The 22409-nt window shown below is 50.5% G+C and overlaps 1 protein-coding gene across 1 annotated transcript in view; it reads right to left on the bottom strand.

Moving 5' to 3' along the window:
* The window catches only part of MTCL2 (microtubule crosslinking factor 2), a gene marked incomplete at both ends in the record, with an annotated part of 64039 nt that overhangs the window by 20976 nt on the left and 20654 nt on the right, over positions 1–22409 (bottom strand). Inside the window, 4 exons of the mRNA XM_079720290.1 lie at positions 1215–1355; positions 3572–4756; positions 5418–5480; positions 15769–15927. Of these exons, the coding sequence (XP_079576416.1) occupies positions 1215–1355; positions 3572–4756; positions 5418–5480; positions 15769–15927 (1548 nt within the window). The remainder of the gene's footprint in view (positions 1–1214; positions 1356–3571; positions 4757–5417; positions 5481–15768; positions 15928–22409) is intronic.

The following is a 22409-nucleotide window of genomic DNA, read 5'->3' on the forward strand; positions in this document are numbered from 1 at the left end:
CCTGTGTATGCCTGTTTTTTATTAAAAATCCTTAAAGGGCTCAGTACTACCTATCTCTGGTATTTTCCTTAAACTCAGTGCCCAACACAGCGCCTGGCAAATTGTGACTTCTCAGTAAAGAGTGGCTGAATGAAACAGTAATTGAGGGCAGGTAGGAAATTATTTTCTCTGCAGGTGAGCTGGCCTATCTCGTTTTCTCAAAACATAAGCACTAAGTATCTCATGATTCCTGCCCCTGCCTCTCCTCTTTTGCCATGGCTGCTAGGACACTCAGACCACTTCAAGAGTTTGATCCATCAGCTTCAAGGGAGCTGCTCCCCCTTCACAACTGAAGACTGGCCTCCCTGGGACCAAAAGTTGCCTTCCTAGGGATGCTGAGAAGAAAAGGACGCTCAGGTTGGGGCACACATGAGACTCTCCATGGTTCTGGAGTCTCAGGGAGGCCCCATCCAGTCCATAGGAGACTTTTCCTGCTTCAGGTTCATTATGAAGTGCTGGGCAGAGGCTCAGTAGGCTTGGGAAGGGCTCAGAACCATCCAGAATTCCTCAAGGACCAGGGAATCCTAGAAATTCTACAGCCACCATCCACTCTAATCCTCCCATATTACAGGTGAGGAAGCTGCAGCCAGCGAGTGGGAACATGCCTGAGGCCACACAGCCTGGCAGGTCTCCTGAGGCCCAGTGATGTGTCGTCGTCCTCCTCCTCACCCAACATGGACCAGGCCTTAAGCTAAGGCTTTTCACGTATTTAATCCTTTCAACAACCCTATGGCACATTACCTTTATTTTAAAGGTGAGAAAACTGAGGATCAGAGAAGTAAAGTGACACTTTTACAATTTTACAACTAGTATACATAGATCCACAATTTGAACCCAGTCAGCCTGACTGTAGAGACTGCTGCCTTCCTGCTAAACAAATTACTGTTTCCATTAAATGACATAAATTATTAACTTCCCTGTGGAATTCAGTAGTATAGGAGAACAAGATCAATTTCCTCGGATAAGTTTATAAACTTCCTTTCATCAGGCCCTGAGAATGGCCCAAACTTCCTTGTTTCCCTCTCAGCCCTTGCTGTCAGGAAGCTTGGAACCAAAGGAAATACTCAAACCCCATATCATCACCAGCTAAGATTCTCCACAGCTCATTCTGCCCTTGAGCGGCCTCAGCCATTCTCCTCCTACCCTCCCCGCTGCCTGCTCAGGCCTATGCCCACCTCAGAGGCATAGGAATCATTGTCTTCAGCTCGGTAAGGCCTGAAGCTCCGGCTGGGGTCGGGCTTGGAGTCCAAGTCGCCGCTGCGGAAGGCCTCTCGTATCCTGGGCTCCCATTCCGGCAGGTCCCTGAGGTCAGGTGGCTGCACCTAGAGGCACAGGCAGAAGAGACTAAAGGTAACCATGGGGAGGGGACACAGGGGTGCTAGAAACTGCACTCATCCAGGCCTCTGGCTCTGTAAGAGGCCTCTGACTGCACACCTGAGGGCAGGGGCCTAGGTGGATTTACCTCCGAGGCTCAGCCCCAGCCCTGGCTGGCACACTGCGACTGCCCCATGAATGTCTGCTGAAAGGCTGAATGACTAGCGGGGAGTGAAAACACTGATTCTGTGAATGCCTGTCTTGTGCACAAACCTTCTGAGCCAGCTTCAACTGTCCTCCCACACATGCGGCCCCAGCTCATTCCTACCCCAAGGAGAACCAAGAGGGAGACCCAACATAGGGCAGTCTGCTTGCTTAAGAAAAGCAAGATCGAGGGCTTCCCTGGTGGCGCAGTGGTTGAGAGTCCGCCTGCCGATGCAGGGCACACAGGTTCGTGCCCCGGTCCGGAAAGATTCCACATGCCGCAGAGCGGCTGGGCCCGTGAGCCAAGGCCGCTGGGCCTGCGTGTCTGGAGCCTGTGCTCCGTGGCGGGAGAGGCCACAGCAGTGAGGCCCGCGTACCGCAAAAAAAAAAAAAAAAAGAAAAGAAAAGAAAACCAAGATCAAGCCAGATGCATAAGGTACTGATTAAAGAAATTAGCTGTCAAAAAGAAAGAGCTAACCCTCCCTGTACAGACATGGGAAGACGCCCCTCCCCCATTGCTCTCAGGATGAAGATCAAACCTCCCGACACTGAGGTCCAGCCGCACTCTTTCCCTTAGTCCTTGGACACATCCTGCTCCTTCTGGCCATGATGCCTTTGCACAGGCTGTTCCCTCTGCTTAGAACACTCATCCCCTGGTAATCCATCCTTCTGATCTCAGCTCAGATCAGAGGTCCTCTCTGACCCAGGGTCTAGGTCAAGCTTCTCGTTCACAGAAGCCAGCACCTTTCCTAGCGAGCCCTCATCTCAGTTTGTGATTTCCCATTCAATGGCATGATATTTTGATTAACATCTCTTTCCCCACTAGATGATACAGGCTGGGGGGCAGGAATCATAACTGTTTATTTGCTTACCATGGCACCTCTAGCACTAAGAACAAAAAGCATATGAACAATAAATACAGTGTCGTAAATAAATGAACAAATAGATACATTACACAAGAAAAACAAGTTGTGTGGTAGCAGGAGGTATAACATAAAACAATTTGAGGCAAAAACAAATATATGAGAGTACATGGAGAGAAAGAGTTAGAAGGGCATGCTGTGATGATGAAATGTTCTAGACCTGCACCACTTGACACACGCAGCTACAGAGCCCTGGAAATGTGGCTGAACTGAAGAAGTTAATTGTCAATTATATGTATCGTACTTTTTATTAATTTAATTTTAAGCAGCCCACATGTGCCTATGACAGCAGTGCTCCAAAACCAGTGTTAATAGCAAAACCTTGAAGGAGTAAGAAGCAGGGAGGAGGAGGCTTCATCTTTTTACCAGAGGCACTTCTGAAACTCTTTGCATGTTTATGGATTACTCTTGCAGTGATGCTTTTTGAGGGGACAAGTGCTTTTGCTATTTTAATTTTTCTAAGTAGTAGTTTATAGATATCAAGGCTGGAAGTTCATTACCTTTAGAAAGCCAAGTTTCTGGCCTTTGCACAGGATCTGACCAAAGCTTTTTTTTTTTTTTTAAATAATACTCATTTTAAAATACAGCATTGCAAAAGAAACATGAAGAGAAGAAAGGGCGACCTGGCAAAAAGATAGGGCTTTGGAATGAATCCCTTTATCAACAGTAAATGACTAAGAGAACTGTGGTATATTCACCCCAAGAGATCATATTCAGTCATGAGAACACACAAATTATTGCCACCTGAGACAACAAACATAATGGTGAGTGAAAAGTCAGGCACAGGTGAGTGTGTTCTGTGTGATTCAATTTATGCAACGTTCAAAGACAGGCAAAACTGAATTGAGAGGGGTTACCCTTGGGAGTGGGGATAGTGGCTAAAAGGGGACCTGAGGAGGGCCTTCTGGGGTGCTGGCCATACTCTAGTTCTTGTCCTGGGTGACGCTTACACAGGTGTGCTCACTTTGGGAAAATTCATTAAGCTGTGTACTTGTGTTTTGCCTGCCTCTCTGTATGAATGGTTCAGTAAAAAAGAAAACATACATACATATATAAAAAAAGTAATAGGGCCTGTGACTGGGACATCTTACCTGGAAGTCTGAGCCAAGGTCTTTGGCCAGAAGAATCTCCTTGGAGGGTCCCTGGGAGCCCAAGGCAGGCAGCGTCGAGAAGGGCTCTGGCTGCTCCTTGTTGGGGCCCCCGAGGACCGAGTCCGCCTTCCGCGTGAAGGCGTGGAGCTCCTGCTGGAGCAAGCTCAGCCGCACCAGGAGGGCGTGGATCAGCTTGGTGTCCCTGGGGCCCTCGCTGTTGTTGCCGGGGGCCTCGTGCAGCCGAAAGTCGGCACACTCGTTGTCCAGATACGGGCGGAGGCCGGCCGTGAAGCCGTTGGCATCGGCCACCAGGACGTCGATGGCCTTGCTGACCAGGACGGCCTGCTCCCTCAGCCCCGGCAGCGCCTCGGCCTCCCGGGCCCTGCAGAGCCGGGCGCTGTGGGGTCCGTGGGCCTCGCCGAGGGCCGCGGGCACACACTGGGCCGAGTCCCCGGCCTCGGCGTCCGTCTCCAGCATCGGCCGCGTGCTCTGGCAGGAGGCGAGGTCACAGCGCTGGAGGTTGGAGAGGAGCACCCGGTTCTCGTACTGCAGCTTCTTGACTTTGCCGCTGAGCTCGCCGATCTGCAGCTTGGCGGCTGCCAGCTCCTCCTGCGAGGGCTCGCTGAGCACGGAGCAGCTGTCCTCCGACAGCGTCATGTCCAGCTCGTGCTCCGAGCGGTACTTGGCCAGCTCGCTCAGCAGCAGCTTGTTCTGGTCCTCCAGCTCGGCTGAGGAGCGCCGGAGCAGCTCGGCCTCCTCCTCCACGAACTGCAGGTGTCGCCGCAGCTCCGCCAAGCTCTCCCCGCACTCGCCGCCGCCCAGAGCGGAGAAAGCCAGGCGGGCCTCGGGGCCCCCGCAGCCGCCGCCGTGATCCTTCATGTCGTCCATCTCGGCCCGCAGGCCGCGGTTTTCCACCTCCAGCTCCACGATGCGGCGGCTCAGCAGGTTGGCTTCCTCCTCCACCAGCTTCAGATGAACCTTGAGCTCGGTCTCCCGCGAGTGGGGTGCGTCCGCCAGCTCCTCGGCCGACAGGGCGCCATCCAGGTCCCCGTAGAGCGAGCGGTACTTGAGCAGCTCCTCCTTCATGCTGTCATTCTCCTTGGCCAGCTTGGTGAGCTTCTTGCACATGAGGGCCGACTCCTCCTTTGCAAAGTGCAGCTGGCACTTCAGGTCAGCACTGTCCTCCTGAGGCCCGAGGGGGAACAGGGACAGGCACGACCCAGCAAGGTTAGTGTTGGGAGGCTCAGCCACAGCATTTCAGGGAGCACTAACTACGTGTTGGGGACACAGCCCTGACCCTCAAGGAGCTGTGGGTCCAGAGGGGAAGCAGAGAGGGGGACATACCTATTGCAGCACAGATGGGACACCACATGTAGCCTGGGGAGTCCAGGAGGGCTTCCTGGAGTAGGCAACATTTAGCCAGGGTCAGTGTTGCTGCTACTACTACTACCATTACTACTGCAGTTTTCTCATCTGTAAAATGGGGCAATAACATTCCCTCCCTCACAGACCATGAAGAAAATTAAATGAGACAATATATAAAAAGTGCCTGACACCCTGACCATCCAGGACCACTAGAAACTAACTATATTCTATGCCTGACCTGTGCTACATATAGCACTTTCTCTAGCAGAGCATGTGAGAACCATGGGCTCAGGGTGTAGTTTGGGGAAGTAAAGTACACAGCGAAGCTAAGAAAGTGAACAAGGGGAGGATGGAGTAGAAACTGGGGCAGGGTGGGCACCTCTGGGGAATCCCCAAGCCACATGGAGTTGGGCCTGGGGCCTTCAGACTGAAAGCAACTGCTGGGGGCTGCACAGAGGCTGTGGAGGCTGACGGGAGGTACCTGCATGGAAGGTTTCTTGTCTGTCTTCCCAAGGGAGCGTGTTCCTCTTTTCTTCAAGGAATGCTGGAGCGAGATTAAAAAAAACTGAACTGAAAGCTCACAAGGGTAATACACATCCAAAGAGCAGTCACAGTGCCTAGGGTTCCGCTGAGGGCCCCTGCCCTCCCTGGCCAGCGCAGCCCAGCCATGTCCAGCCTTGACCAGCATCAACTGCTGAGCCAGAGGAGTCTCAAGACCACCCAATAGGTTGCAAATGGGGAACAGGACAGAAGCACTTGAGACGATTCTGAACCCACCTGCCCAGGGTTCCTCCCCTCTCTCCCGCCCTGAAATTGTGATCCAGTTGGGTTGAGCCCAAGACCCAGAAATCTGGATTTCTGTTCTTGTTTGTCTTTCATTCATTCACCAAAGACTCCCTGAGCACCTATCACGTGCCAGGCATAGTTAGGCATGGAGAATACAGCAGGGACCATGACAGACAGGGTATTTGAGGGGGATGCTGGAGTGTTATGCCTAGATCCCCCCTTTAGGATGGGGGCACGCATTCCCCTGGCTAAGACCTCAAAGTTGAGTCCCTCCCCCAGCGATGGCCATTGGCTGAGGGCAACAACCTCATCCAAGGTCATGTGCCCTCCCTGGGTGGGGGTGCTGGGGGGGCGGGGAACCCACATCCAGTGACTGGTCCATGCCCCCTTCCCACTTCAGCTCCAGAGCTCCCCATGGGATAAGCTGAGGCCATTGGTGTGAATGCTCTGCAGCTCAGCTTCTCCCTCTGCCTCGATCCCTGATGGTGTTATTCCAAGGGGACGTTTCCAGAAGCCTCTTGTATGCAAATCTGCATCTCAGGGGGAATCCTGAGCTCATGGAACTGACATTCTAGTGAGGACTTTAATTCAGCATGGATACTAATAAACAAAATGAATATGGTAAAACAGATCATAACTATACAAGAGGCTTAGAAATGACGAGGAACTGATCATTTTTTACAATTTAAATGGTAGGTTTTCATGCAGATTAAAGCAAAATAAGCCTATAATAATCATCATGATTCAAAACTACAGAAGCAATAGGGGAAGAAATCGATACATTTGATTAGATAAGCAAATTCTACATGGGAAAAAAAATACCCTAAGAAAAGTAAAAATAGAAATGATTAACTGGGAAAAAATATTTGCAATGTATTACACTGACAAAGGGTTAATATCTTAAATTTGTAAAGAGATTCACAAAATAGAGGAAAAAATCCAACAAACCTATAGAAAAATGGGCTAGAGATATGAAAACTGGTTCAGATGCAAAAAAAGATAGATGGCTCCAACCACAGGAAGATGCTCAACCCTAATCATGGTAGAGAAATGTGAATTAAAACTATACTGAGATACAATTTCTCACCTATCAGATTGGCAAAAATCCAAACACCTGACAACACATTCTATTGATGAAACTATGGAGAAACAGGATCACTCATATTTCACTGGCAAGAATGCAAAATGGCACAAGCCCAATGGAGGGGAATTTGAGGAATTGTTATAAAAATCATTTCTGAACTTTCTCACCGTTGAAAAAAGTCACTCAGTTAGATGCATGAGTCCACTGAACACTTCTTCCCAAGAGAGGGATGATTCATGTTAGTGGCATATAAAATCACCCTTGCGTTACATTTGACTTTTCAAGTCAGGCAGGTAATTTTCGAGCATGCTCCCAGGTAGTCCGAATACATGGGCTCCTGATCCCCCACCTCTCACACCCAGTCGCTGAAGGTGAGAACCACTGATCTAATCCAAGCCCCCAGTTTACTGAAGGCTAGAGAGAGGTCCCACAGCAAAACCAGAGCTGACCTGGAACCAGTTCTTTTTTTTTTTTTTAAGTCTTTATTGAATTTGTTACAATATTGCTTCTGTTTTATGTTTTGGCTTTTTTGGCCATGAGGCATGTGGGATCTTAGCTCCTGGACCAGGGATCGAACCGGCACCTCCTGCATTGGAAGGTGAAGTCTTAACCACTGGACCGCCAGGGAAGTCCCTGGGACCAGTTCTTGACAGAGCTCTTGTTCTGGCTCCAAAGACCTGGAAGGAGAAAATGTGCCTTCTTGGACAAGGAACAGAGTGGAGCCAGCACAGTGGTTCTCAACCTGGGTGCACATCAGAATTACCTAGGGAAACTTAAAAAGAAAAAAAAAAGATGCCCAAGGTCACAACCCCAGAGAGTCTCACATCACTGGTCTGGGTAGGTCCCAGGCATCAGTATTTTTAAATAGCTTCCAAGGTGATTCTAATGTGCAGCTAAGCTTGGAACCACAGAGCCAGGGAGATGAACCCCAGACAGGCTCTTAAGTTCATCTTAGAGCCGAATCAATTCCTAAAGAGACCTTTTGAAATGCAAATGAGGCAAGAAGGCAGAGGCTGATATTTCAGACGCTGGGTGCCAAGAGCAGGGAGCCAGTATTTGAGAAGGACTGATGGGGGATCTTTCCAAGGCAAGGAGGAAAGGGTAGGGAAGGCGGGGGTGAGAGCCACAAAACAAGTCCTTCCCCAAAGACCCCCTCCTACAAAAGGGGCCTGGGAAGGGGATGCTCAGAGACCCCTCCTGGAGTGGTGAGGTGGGGGCCCGGGAGTCAGGTAGTCAGGCTTGCAGATCTGGGCCCGCCCATCACAAGCTGATGGGAGGGGCTGTGAACTCAGCTGGGACCCCGTCAACACTGAGTTTATGATCCCGGGTGAACTCCTTCCTCTCTCTGAAACTCCATTTCATCATCTATCAATACAAAACTGGGCCACGGATTAGGGGACCACTGTAGACTTTCTGGAGGAGGGAAGTCGGGGGACAGTAAGGGGAGCCAGGGGTCTCCAGGGGCACTGAGAGGTCCCAGCCATCACATATAAAGGAGTGAGATAACACAAAGCCTGAAGCCATGAAAAAGGACAGAGGGAGAGTGAGATTCACTGACATGGTAAAATCTCTGAGACAGCTTGGTAAGGGAAAGGAGGAAGCTGCAAAACAAAACCTGCAACCCTATGTCCACCAACTGATGAATGGATGAACAAAACGTGGCATAGCCACACAAGGCAATATTAGCCACGGAAAAGAATGAAGCCTTGCTCGATGCTACAACATGCTTGAAAACATCATGCTGAGTGAAAGAAGCCTGTCACAAAAAGCCACATAGCGTATGAATCCATTTACGTGAAGTGTTGAGAAGAGGCAAATCCACAAAGGCAGAAAGTAGATTAGTGGTTGCCAGGGAGGAAGAGGAAGAGGGAATGGGGAGTGACTTGGGGTTTCTTTCTAGGGCGATGAAAAGGTTCTGGAATTAGAGAGTGGTGACGGCTGTACAACTCTGAATATTCTAGAAACCACTGAACTGTATCCTTTCAAAAGCAAACTATATGGTATGTGAATTATATCTCAATAAAGCTGTTATTTAAAAAAAAGCTAGAACACGTTACCATTTTTATAAAAATAAGACGTGTGTGTGTGTATACACGTGTGTACGTGTGCATGGTGGGGGAATATGGTCTGAAGAATATGCACCAGGCTGATAACGATGAGAGTACAGGGAACTTGCACTTTGCACTTTTCTTCCCCCACATTTTTTCAGGAGGGAAGACATAGTCCTCCAGCGTTTTCTCTTTAAAGTTTTTAAAAATTATACAATATTTAAAAAAATAAATTAATATATAAAGACACATTCTCACTGTAAATCTGTACTGTTCTGACGAAGCAGAAGCCCCCCTGTTTACACCCCCGTCCCTTCTCCTCCTGAGGGTGACCACAGCTGAGGGTCAGCTGGAGCTCCTTCTAGATCTCTGGCTCTGTGTTTAAAATACTGAAATAGATGGTGTTCTTTTAAACTTTCCTTCCTATGTTTACTCGACTCTGTGATCTTTGACTTTTATAATAAGCACCTTAAGCAGAAGAAAACCCCAAAACATCCAGCATTTAAAAAGACAGTCTGTGTTCATGCTATATTATTCTGTATGTTACAGAAACTGTGCATGTAACATAATCCCATCTTTATGAAAAAGAAAATACATAGAGGAATATACATCATATAAGCACAGAGAAAGGCCTGAAAAGACACAAACCAAACCAAATCACAGGTTAGGCTGAGTCAGGCGTCGAATTGAGAGAAGTGGTTAGGGGAGCCTTTCTTCTTTTATTTTATGTATCATTATTATTTCTTACATTTTGGAGAACACACTCATATACTTCAAACTTCAAAAAACCCAAAAAGAGGGCTTCCCTGGTGGCGCAGTGGTTGAGGGTCCGCCTGCCAATGCAGGGGACACGGATTTGTGCCCCAGTCCGGGTGGATCCCACATGCCGCGGAGCGGCTGGGCCTGTGAGCCATGGCCGCTGAGCCTGCACGTCCGAAGCCTGTGCTCCGCAACGGGAGAGGCCACGGCAGTGAGAGGCCCGTGTACCGCAAAAAAAAAAAAAAAGGAATACAGTGAACCCTGTGACCAGCTCTCTTGCCCGAGGCAACCAATGCAACCAGAGTCTGATGTGTCCACCCTTAGAGGTATGCTAGGCATGCATTTATATGTTTTTGTAATGAAATTTTTTGCTTCACTGAGCTTATATTACTTTTTTAGTAAAAAATAATGCATATATACATTTCAATATGTGTGTGCGCATACATAGAAAAATGTATTGGAAGTACAACATACTGGGAAGTACTCCCACCCAAATAGTAATTTGGTAATTACTCGGAGGAATTCCCTCTGAATATTGGATTACAGTTGAAATTTTTTCTCCTTATGGCTTACTTGTATTTCCTAGTCTTTCTCTACTACGCATATATTTTACCTGTTGGGTGGGAGGAGAAAGTTATAGTAAAATGTTTTTAAAATGTACTTCCCCAAGAAAAGTCATGAACACCATTCCAACACATTTGCAGAGGGTGAGTTCTGAGTGCCCACCAGAAAGGGAGGGCAGTGGGCAGAGAAGAGGGGCTGAAGCAGCAAACCTTTTCAGGACCAAAGTGGTTCCAGCCTTTTCTGGATGGAACTGCCCGTCCCTGCCCCCCACCTCATCTAAGCCATTTGGGCTCCCACACTGCTCTGCGGCTCTGGAGGGAAAACAAGGCAGGCTCACAGAGCACAAAGACCTTCCTCCTCTCTGCAGGGCAGCAGCTGGCCAGGCGGCCTGGGGGACTGCGGTGCCCCTCCAGGGAGCCAAGGCCCGTCAGAGCCCCTCTGTCGAGCCCCCAGGGGCAGATGTTCTGGCCCTGGGCCTCAGGTGGGCGGGTTGGGGCAGGGCAGGACAGCACCCGGGCACCAACAAGAATGCCAGTCACAAGCGCCGGACCCCGAGGGCACAGTCGTTGGCCTGGCACGCAGCAGGGGCTTCCCCACCCACCAGCAACTCACAAGGCCGCTTTTGAGCAGCCAGGGTGGTGCCTCTAAGCATCCTTGGTCTAACGGCTCCTAGTAGGAGCAGAAGCTTTGCCCTCCCTTGTCCCTCTCCAGGAGATTAGAAGAGGGTACCTCCGCCCCTCCAGCCCACACGGAGAGGCTGCCTGAGCACAGCTCTGGAGAGGCCCCCTGTCTTCTAACACCTTCTATGCTTCCATGCTGCCAAGAAACAAGGACCAACCTTCAAGGAATAAAATGAGCCTTCTGCCAAAACAGTTGGGTAGATTTTCATCCAATTTAGAGGGGATGTTTGAAAAGGTCTCACTGAAAACACAGACTGTGCTGTGTGTACCAAATTTACTCCAGGGGGGAGCCTGGGGTAGGGGTGCATCTCAAAGACTGAGGCATTCTTCCTCCAAAGTGGCTGAAGCAGCTAGAGAGGTGGTGTGGCTCCGGGCTGAGGGAGACCAGTTGGGTGGAGGAAACAGAGTGGTTTGACATGGACCCCAAATCAAAGTACAGGGGCAGACGCTGACAAGTGCAGGCGTTGATTTGCTACCTAACTGCTCCTTCCATGGGCTACTGGCAGTTTGATATGGAGAGCTCCTTGCTAGAGGCAGCAGAAGGATATTTATTGAACTAAGGTAAATGCTTCTCCAGGCCCACAGCCATTGTAGAGGCTGTGAGGGTGATGACACTGATAACCAGTATTTACCGAGCTCTTATTCTCCACTAAGCATTTTACCTGCTTGTCTTGATTAATTCTCATAAACACCTCTGAGATGTAGGGATTCACGTTCCCATTTTTTAAAATTTTATTATTTATTTATTTTGGCTGTGCTGGGTCTTAGTTGCGGCACGTGGGATCTTTAGTTGCAGCATGCGGACTCTTAGTTGCAGTATGCATGCGGGATCCAGTTCCCCAACCAGGGATCGAACCTGGGTCCCTTGCATTGGGAGCGTGGAGTCTTACCCACAGACCACCAGGGAAGTCCCCATATTCCCATTTTATAAATGAACAAACTGAGCACTGGAGCAGTTACATGATTTGCCCAATGCTACAGTTATTTGCAAATAAGTGGCAAAGCCAGGATTCAAACTCAGGCCGTGTGACTCCAAGTTCGAGTTTGCCCTGCAGCACACAGGCCACGGCTAGGCTGCATCAGATGACGATGCCAGCAGAAGCGAGATTTGAACCCAGGTGAACTGATACTATGGTGAGTGCCCTTTCTACCCCATGAGAGTGGGAATCAGGCCAAGAAGCCTGGGCCAGAGAAGGAAGTACTCGTTGGAGTGAGTGGCCTCTTCAGAGGTTCCGAAACACAGCCGGGTTCTAGGAAGGCCCCTGGATGGGGCAAGGAGGGCACGGGCATCGCCGTAAGAGTTAGTGTGGCTTTGGGAGATGGAGAGTCCTGGGTTAGGATCCCATCCTTGTCTTTCCCCTGTCCCATCTATATACAGCAAGTCCACGCTTTCACTGCCGAGGGCCTGGGTTCAATCCCTGGTCCCGCAAGCTGTGTGGTGCAGCCAAAAAAATAAATAAACAAAATAAAATAAAATGGGGACAAAATCACGATGTACCTTGGGAGGCTGCTGGCTACACAACGTGAAGACACACATAAACTGCTTAGTGCAGTGCCTGGTACAGAGCAAGCACTCAGACACAGCAGCTATGTTATTATAAATCCCATCAACACTGATATTGGCTTTCTGCCTAAAATACAAAGACGGGGAATGATACTGGATTGGGGGTGGCGGTGGCTCGTGTTACGATTTTTGAGCTGCAGCCCAGCTGGCAACGGTGCCACTGCAGAACACAGCTGGGGCAGGCCACCCTCCCTTCTCGCTAGTGAAGAACCATCTCCATAGCAACCACATCAGCTCAGGCCAGGGGCTCCTGTTCCCAGCCGGGTGACAGCATCGCCACAGCAACCTGTCAGGATGGCAAAGGCAGATCTCGATGATGGGACTGGGAACAGCTCTGGCAGAAGAATTGCTAAGGGACCCTCGTCTCCATAGAAACCATATCAGGAAGGAGAGGGAGGAGAGAGGGCAATCAGCAAATAAACACAGGGCCACGCCTCCTTCCGCAGATCCTAAGACACCGAGGGGCACATCAGGGAGGGCTAGGCCAGCCTCACTGACATCACCTCCAAGAGGAAGTGAACCAGTGTTTCCTGAGCACCAACTGTGTGCCAGGCACCACAAAGGGCTCTTTACATACTTAACTTTATTTAAAATTTCACTACTAATAACCACGCCCCCCCCAAAAAAACCCCTAAATACAGCAATCATAGAATAAAAAGCAAAAGCCATTGCCTACCATACTCCCACCATTTCTAATGCCTCAGTTCAGTGGGTTTTCCTCCAGACTTTCCTCCAGGCTATGCATTTGCACATATAGACACATGCTTCAAAATCAGTTCGTTCTGTATGGCTTTCCAAGATAATTAGTGGGATTGCACAATATGTATGATTCTACAGCTTTCTCTTCCTGCTTGACAATGTACCTTAGAGATCTTTCCACATCAGTGCATATGTATCTGCCTTTTTTCTTAAATCGTGGGAAAGTACACCTAATATAAAATTTACTATTTTAACCATTTTTCTTCTTTTTTATGGCAGTAAAATATACATAACATAAGATCTGCTATTTTTAGCCATTTTCAAGGGTACAATCCAGTGGCATCATCACCATTCACCTCCAGAGCTTTGTCATCATCCCAAACTGAAATGCTGTATCTATTAAACAATATCTCCCTACACCTGCCTCCCTCCAGGCTCTGGTAACCTCTAACCTACTTTCTGTCTCTAGGAATTTAGCTACTCTCAGTATCTCATCTGAGTGGAATCATATAATACTTGTCCTGTTGTGTCTGGCTTATTTTACTGAGCACAGTGTCCTCAAGGTTCACCCACGTTGTAGCCTGTTTCAGAATCACGTTCCTTCTTAAGATTATACATACACTGTAAGTATATACTACATTTTTGTTTGTTCATTGATGGACATTTGGGTTGCTTACACCTTCTGGCTACCGTGAATAATGCTGCTATGAACATGAGGGTACAAATATCTGTTCGTGTCCCTGCTTTCAATTTTGGTATATACCCAGAAGTGGAATTGGCTTATTTGGAAATTCTGTTTAATTTTCTCAGGAACTGCTATACTACCTTATTCTTTTTAACTTCTTCACAGTGTTCTATGGTTACCCAATCTTATGAATGATCATGAACAACCTCATAAACTGGGTACTGTTATTATCCTGATGTCACAGATGAAGAAACTAAAACTTAGGGGAGGTGGCTTCAGGGTCTCAGCCCCATCTCAGCCAAGGAGAGGCTGGGTGAACTCAGGCAGGCTTTCCCTCTCTGGACATCTGTTACCTCTCCTTTACAATGGGAAGAGGCTGACATCCGAGGCACCTTCGAAACTGTCTCTCCTTTTCACTATCAAGGGTAGCAGCAATGAGATGTGTGAAGATGGTCCCCTGTTATTGGCCAGGCCATGGAGGGCAGGAGGCTGCCCGGGGGAGGGGGCCTCCCACGCAGCCCTGGGCAGCCCTGAGTAGCAAACACCTCCCATCTCCACACCGAGAAGCCTTTGGCATGTCACACCAACACACCCAGCGGGGAGGGCAGCAGAAGGATTGTTATGGCCTCAGGGCTGTGGTGTCTGTCCTGGAATGCTGGCACGCCTGCCCTTGGGAAGGTGAGAACTGTGCCCCAGAACAACGTTCAATCCTAGCATGCCTCATGAGCAGCCAGCCAGCTGAGGCCCAGCTGTGCCTCTGGGGGCAGAAGGCACCCAGGCCGCCTGGGACACAGACCCCTGGAGTCTGGAGGATTCCAGCCCTTAGGCATCACCTGGGCTGATGGTTTCCAATCTGCACAGCCCACTGGGCCCTACGTGACCTGGAGGACATCGCTCCCTCTCTCAGGGCTGTGTTTTCATCCATAAAACTGGTACAGTCACAACCTCATCGGGCCTTTCTGAAAATCATGGCGAGTGTCTAGCATGGTGCTTAACATGCTGTACACCTAACACACAGCAGAAGGAAGAATGGAATGCCAGGTGGAGGGACTCTCATGACCAAAGACGGAGAAGCTGGTGCCTGGGGTCACACTCAAGAAGCATCTGGGGCTTCCCTGGTGGCGCAGTGGTTAAGAATCCGCCTGCCAATGCAGAGGACAAGGGTTTGAGCCCTAGTCCGAGAAGATACCACGCGCCACGGAGCAACTAAGCCCGTGTGCCACAACTACTGAGCCTGCGCTCTAGAGCCCGCGTGCCACAACTACTGAAGCCCGTGCGCCTAGAGCCCGTGCTCCGCAACAAGAGAAGCCACCACAATAAGAAGCCCGCGCACCGCCATGAAGAGTAGCCCCCATTCGCTGCAACTAGAGAAAGCCCAAGCGCAGCAACGAAGACCCAACGTAGCCAAAAATAAATAAATTAATTTAAAAAAGAAAAAAAAAAAGCATCTGTGTCCTGGAAATGTGTTGAGACACCAGCCAGAAGCCCAGACCTGGCAGTGACTTTATACCGAGTGGCAGTGCCAGGCAGTCCCTAAAGCATGTCCACAAAATCTATACCACTTAGTCCTTCCAATGATTCAAAGTATTACTATCCCATTTGATAGATGAGGAAACTGAGGCACAGAGGGCTGGGTCCCCTGCTCAGCACTGTTGCATGTTTTCTCAGGCAATCCTCTCCCAGCTGTGGTCCTTTGATGGCTGACTGTCTCCTTCGTTAGCCTGTGGGCTCCTTGAGGACAGGAACCAGGTGTCTCTCACGCACCCCTGTGTCCTTAGTATCCAGCACACAGTGAACACAGTAGGTGCTCAGGGAGCGTGTGCTGGAGAAGTGAATGAATAGACAGCTCTGCCAGGGAGGCATAACTGTGCAGGGACAGAGGTTCAGAGACACTGGTTGGATGGGGCTGGCACATGCCTGCCCGGCCCAGGCCTAGCCCTGCCGGGGTGGACGCGGGCCTCACCTCTCTCGGCCGCTCCAGCTCCGTCTGCAGCACCTGCTTGGCCAGCTCGGTCTCAATGAGCCGCTGCCGAAGCTCCTCATTCTCCTCCTCCAGCCTCGCCCGTTTCTTCTCCACCACCTCGAGCTCTTTATGCAGCCGCACGGAGATGTCCTTAGAGACCTGAGCAAAGGTGGGTGATGAGCAGGGCATGAGCAGGCCATCCTACCTCTACCACAGAGCAACCCCAGGGTAGGCAGGTACTCTCATCACCCCCACTTAGAGAAGAGGAAACTGAGGCACAGAGAGGTCAAGTAACTCACCAAGGGTCGCACAGCCAGGAAGTGGTAGAACCAAAACCCAAACCCAGGCACCCTGTGCTTCCTATGTCCACATCATAGTTCAGCTCCCAGAAAGCTACACAGGCAGTGCCTGCTCTTAGCAATGCCTTTACTTTTATCTGGGCCTTCTGATGCTTCCAAAAGCCTCTCCTGTCCACCCTCTGGCCCAGTTCTCACCAGAGCTTAAGACAGGACCAGAAGATCATTTTATTTTTTTTAAATTTAATTTAATTTATTTATTTTTATACAGCAGGTTCTTATTAGTTATCTACTTTATACAAATTAGTGTATATATGTCAGTCCCTATCTCCCAATTCATCCCACCACCACTACCCCCCAAGAAGATCATTTTAAAGAGAGGGGAAACCCAGAGCAAGATGGGCATCCCCAGAGACATTTGAACCCCATCTCTGCCAGTGACCAGCATACGTTCCTGGGCAAATTATTTCCCTACTCTGGGTCTTTCCTTAACTACAAAATGGGTGCAATAATAACAGCACCAACCTCATGGGCCGACAGGAGGATTGAATCAGCTATTGCACAAAGGCTTGGCTGAGAGCCTGCACAGTGAGCACTGGGTAAGTGGTGGCTGCTGCTGGGAGGCGCTGAGTCCAGAGGGGGCATGACTTGCTGAGGGTCACAATGTGACACAGACCCTGAGGCCTATTTCCAGTTGTCTGGGATACAGAACATGCCCCCAGTGACAAAGGCTGGGCAGATGTCCAAGTCATCCCTACAGAAGGAGCTAATGGAGCTGCAGACTCCAATCCCGGTTCCAGGACTCTGCTGTAAGAGCACCCCGTTTCCTTGAGGACCCCTCTGTCCTGTCCCCTGCTGGCTGGGGTGAAAGGTAGGAAAGGGGGTCTCTTCTCTGGGGATGAGGAAGGCCCTTCTGAGCTGGTAAATCACAACTAGCCTCCATCCCCAAGTGGACTAAGTACTAGCACTTGTTGAATACCTGCTATGTGCCAGATTCATTCCTCTTCACCCCAACTCTGCCCCCATTTTACTGGCAAGGAAACTGAGGCTCAGAGGGCAAATGGCTTGCTCAGAGTCAAACAGAGCTAGTGTGGGCCAAGCTGGAGGGAGCTTAGGGGCTTTGGCTGAAGGGCCAGCGTGGCCCAGGCTCCACAAGGGGTATGAGGGCTTTGCCAGCAAGGGGTATGTGTGCGGCAGACAGCCCAGTGCCTCGTGCCTGCCAGTCTCGGAAATGGCCATGGCACCTCCTCCCTGCCGGAAAGGAAGAGGGCCCTCCCTGGCTCTGCCTTCTGCGGGCCCAGGCCCAACTCAGCACGGACCCCTTGGCAGTGTGCAAGGAAGGCCAGGGAAAACAACGGCCAGAAAGGAAATCGAGCCCTGCCTCCCCCTCCTCCCTCCGTTGCCCACTGCCTCTCTCAGCCCCCTGAAGATCTCCTAGGACAGCTGGAAGCTGGCCCACGAGGCTCCTCCCACAGTCTCTCTGGGCCACCAAACCCTCCTCATCCACAAAGTAGGGGGAGCAATCCCTCACTAGCAGAACGAGGACTTCGCAGGTGGGAAAACTAGATTCAAGCCTGATTCCAGCCCTCACTGGGTGTGCGACCCAGGACAGGTTATTTAACCATTTGAAGTCTCAGTTTGGTCATCAGTAAAAGGGGGTTGATACAGCATAGTCACGAGGCCTGCTGTGAGGAATAAAAGACATAGTGCTTGGAATCCCACTACTAGGCATATACCCAGAGAAAACCATAATTCAAAAAGACACATGCACCCCAATGTTCACTGAAGCACTACTTACAATAGCCAGGTCATGGAAGCAACCTAAACGCCCATCGACAGACGAATGGATAAAGAAGATGTGGTACATATATTACAATGGAATATTACTCAGCCATAAAAAGGAATGAAGTTGGGTCATTTGTAGAGACATGGATGGATCTAGAGACTGTCATACAGAGTGAATTAAGTCAGAAAGAGGAAAACAAACATCGTATATTAACGCATATATGTGGAACCTAGAAAAATGGCACAGATGAACCGGTTTGCAGGGCAGAAATAGAGACACAGATGTAGAGAACAAATGTATGGACACCAAGGGGGGAAAGTGGTGGGGGGTGGGGGGGTGGGGGGATGAACTGGGCGATTGGGATTGACATGTATACACTCACGTGTATAAAATAGATAACTAATAAGAACCTGCTGTAAAAAAAAAAAAAAAAAAGACAGTGCTTGGGCTGGTGGCTAGAACATAGCAGGTGCTCAAAAGTATGATTTTTAATGCATTGTCAAGATTACTGCTTCACCTCTGTGCACTGATTTTAATCCAGGTTGGCCCAGCACCCCACAACCTCACTCTTGAGTTTAGTGTCCGGGTGTTCAGCCCCAGGTCCCAAGTTTTAGGCTATTAGGTCACCCAGTGAGTCCCTGTCCTGATCAATACTCTATTCATTCATTCATTTATTCATTCATTCATCTGCTTAGCCCCTGGGGGCAGGAGTGATGGAGCTCAGAGGTCCAGGCCCCAGGCCATGCCGGGGCTCCTTCATATCTCTGTGTCCCGGTAGCAGCGCAGGGTCTGGCACACACTAAGTGCTTAATAAATGCCTGTTGGATGAACAAACAAATCCAAGACCCCAGCAAGCAAAAAGGGAGGGAAATGAAGGAGTAAATGACTGAAACATGGGGAGCTGCACATGCCCTAGCTTAGCTGGGGATGCTCCCCACAACTGCCCACACCCCCAAATGTCCAGAGAGGGCTGTGTCCCTGACTGGGATGAGGGATCAGCTGCTGGGAGGAGCGGGGGCTCCTCTCCCAACTATGCTCCCACCTGGGCCAGCTTCTCTCCACCCGGTGTTCACTCCATCCCCACCATGGCCTTGACCTGGGCAGGTGACCCACTCCCCACCAAGAAGTCATGATCCATGTAGATTCCTGGATCCTCTTGGGTTCATGATGGATTTCATCCCTTCCGTGAGGTGAGTCCCCAGTTGCCTCTGCTCCATTCTCCATGGAACCCCCTTCTCCAACTGCTTTCTACCCCCAGGGGTGCTTTGTTAAGAAGGCCTAGCCCCAGGCAGCTTACAGAATTCCAGTGTGGACAAAAGGGCCCTTAATCTCAGATCCCCACAGAGCCCTGTGCCCCTGATGGAGGCCCACAGGAGCAAAGAACATGCCTGCCTGGAGGGCAGGAGCCCGGTTGCCTGCGCCTCTCCCTTTCTCTCTCTGAGCCTCAGTGGTCCTGGGCCCCCTGGCTCTCACAGGTAATCAGGCAGAATCAGCTGTCGCTCCCCGAGCACCCACCACATGCCTTTCATCCCCTGGGTACGTGCTTTGAATATCATCCCCACTCTGAGGCTCAGAAAGAAAAGGTCATTTGCCCAAGGCCACACAGCTAGGAAGCTACAGAACCAAGATCTGAAAGCAGGTGGGTCAACTCTGGAGCCTTGCTCTCAATCTGAGCCGCTGTTGGCCTGAAGCTTGAAGACACATTATATTAATATCAATAATAAGAGTATTAAAAATAAGCGCAACAGTGGGCTCACTGTGTCAGGGGCTCACGGGGCCCCACCTGCCTGTCTCATTTGATCCTCTCATGATCCTCCCAACTATCCCGAAGGTTGGGGGGCTGAGATACTACAGGAGGTGGAGCAGCTGCAGCTTCTGGAAACCAGGGCAAATCCCCAAAGCACAAACAAATGCTCTCAGCCATGAGGTCACTGTTACAGCGCTGGGGCCTGCCAAATGCAACCAGCAGCCTCCAGGCCACAGCCACCTCGCTCATTGGCCCCTCGGATCCTGGGCCTAAGGCTTTAAGGGGTCTCTGTCACTCTGAATCCCCAGGGTGTGGGATAGGAACCGTCACTAAGGAGCACCCCCTGTCCAGGCAGCATCTGGGTTCTGTGTGGTGAAATCCTCCCAGGAAACCCGGGAGGGTGGGAATGCCACCCCCATTGTACAGATGAGGAAACTGAGGATCAAAGAGAGAAAGTAACCTGCTCAGGTCACCCAGGGATTAAACCCAAAGCCAGAACTTTTTCTCCAGCAACATCGATTTCTAAGAATTGTTTTACTGGTGTGTCCTCGGGCCTCCCACAAGAGTCCCTTCAGGTGGGAATTTTCATCCCTGATTCCCGGGACCTGACACCCTCGTACAGGACCCCAAGCCCTGAGGGTGGGGCCTGGGAATCTCCACGGTAAACAAACCTCCAGGCTATACTTATCTACCCAGGGAGGTAGAGATTCTGGCCCCCTTCTCCACCGTGGTCCAGCCATTTGTTCCACTAGTGCCTTTTAAGTTCTTCTCCTGAACAGTTACAAGCAACATTTGCTCATTTGCTGAGGGAGCATCCCGAGCCAGACTTTGTGCTCAGCACGCTCTTTACTTGAGCTATTTCATTTTATCCTCACAAAAATCTCTACAGGTAGAGACTTGTTGCATCTCCATTTTCCACATGGGGAAGCTGAGGCTCAGGGCTGTCAAGGAGCTTTCCCAAAGCCACACAGCAAGCAAGTGGTAGAGCAGGTCTCTGCACTCCCCCACCCCTGCCCTCCTCATGCTGAACAATGTTCCTGCTGAGCTTCTGTGGGTCCTGCCAGCTGTGAGAACCAGCAGACAGTGAGAGAGCCTGGGGGTGGGGGTGAGGGGGAGGGAGGGCCAAGGCCTGAGGTGTCTTTCATGGCACCCTCACCAGTAATCTACCTACTTGCTTAAACCACTGGGGCTGCAAAAGCCCTGAAGATTCAGCTGCTCTAAGCCCTCCTTTTAACAGAAGGGGAAACTGAGACTCCAAGAGGTGGCCTCACGCCTGTCTACTCTTGCTGGCAGAGCAAGTCAGAGGGCCCCCGGGGATACCCTCCCAGGCAACATCCAGTTCCCTCCACACTTGGGTCTCTCAAGCCCTCCCAGGCGATGCCAGGGAAGTCAGCGTTCTGAAAGCCTCCAAAAAATGCCCCAGAACATCCCCAGCACCTGGGACACAGGGAGGCGGCCAAAGCTGTCCAGCCCAGGCCAGTGTGGATGAGCTCAGCGCTCCAGCTGCAGGCGCAGGGAGAGGAGGGAGGGAAGGGGCCAAGCCAATTGCTGATTGGCTAGTTCAAATCCCAACAGAAGGGGCCGCTCCCTTCCGCCCAGACTCCAGAGGGCCTCCCCCGCTCCCCATTCTACACACACACCAGCTGCTCTCAGTTCCTCCCACAGAGGCAAGCCAGCTAGTCTGCTCCCAGCTCCAGCCTTCCTCCACCCCTTCCTCACCTAAGGCTGACTTTTCAGTGTCTTCGCCCCAAAGCCCCAACTACCTGGACTCAAACTCAGATTGCTCTAAGCTTCCAGGGCTCTCCCTCACCCCACACCCTCTCAATCTGATACCTGGAATTTGAATATTTGTATAACAATTTATCCCAAGAGCTGCCTTCTCAGGTACAGGTGCACTTTGGCCTTGGAGATATAATCTTTCTGAGCTATTTCCTCACTTGTACAGCAGACCTACAATCCCAATGTGCCCACGGCACGTGCAAGACAATGGGAGACGCAAAGGCCGGTGTGGATCTGGTGCTCACTCTTCACCTCCCCTTACAGGGGCCCTCTTCCTTCAACATTCCTTCTTCTACCTCAGGCCTCACCTCAGAGGTCACCCCTGCAGGAAGACTCCACAGGCCCCCGGGCTGTGCCAGATGCCCCTACCCCCAGCTCCTACATCCCTGGATAACACTGGGCTGAGTTCTGAGAGCAGGGTGCTGGGCCAGGTCCCCTGGAGTTCTCAGCCCCCAGACCAGGGCTCATACAGACAGGCAGGGCAGACTTCTCTTCTGGAAGCCCCGTCTGCCAGCCTCCAGGCCATCCCTTTCCTGCTCTCTGAGGCCAAGATCAGCAAAGTCAGGCAGCAAGCATGGGAGGCTGGTGAGTCTGCGCTCTGCCAGCTACATGGAGGGTCACATGAACTTGGACAGGTACTTCCTTTCTCTGAGATTCACTTTCCTTATCCGGAAAATGAGAATAATAATAATTATTATTAGCTAACCTTTTCCAGTGCCTACAGTGACCTCTTACCTACCTGATCTCATTTGATCCTCACAGAACCCCGTGAGGCAGGGGCTGCCGTTACACGTGTTTTACAGATGAGGAAACTGAAACAGGTGACTTGCTCAAAATCATAAAATTAGGGCATATTGGAGCCAAGATTTAAACCAGCCTTATTCAACTCCAGACTTTCACTACTCTCCATCAGCACAAGAAAGAAACTTCCATGGAACTATGCACGGATAACTTGGAGCCCAGCACCAGGTGTGTGGCTCAAACAGCAGCTGCTGTTGGTAGGTATCATCTTATGATACCACTTTGGGACAAC

Source organism: Hyperoodon ampullatus (genome assembly GCF_949752795.1).
Source record: "Hyperoodon ampullatus genome assembly, chromosome: 14".
Taxonomy (NCBI): domain Eukaryota; kingdom Metazoa; phylum Chordata; class Mammalia; order Artiodactyla; family Ziphiidae; genus Hyperoodon; species Hyperoodon ampullatus.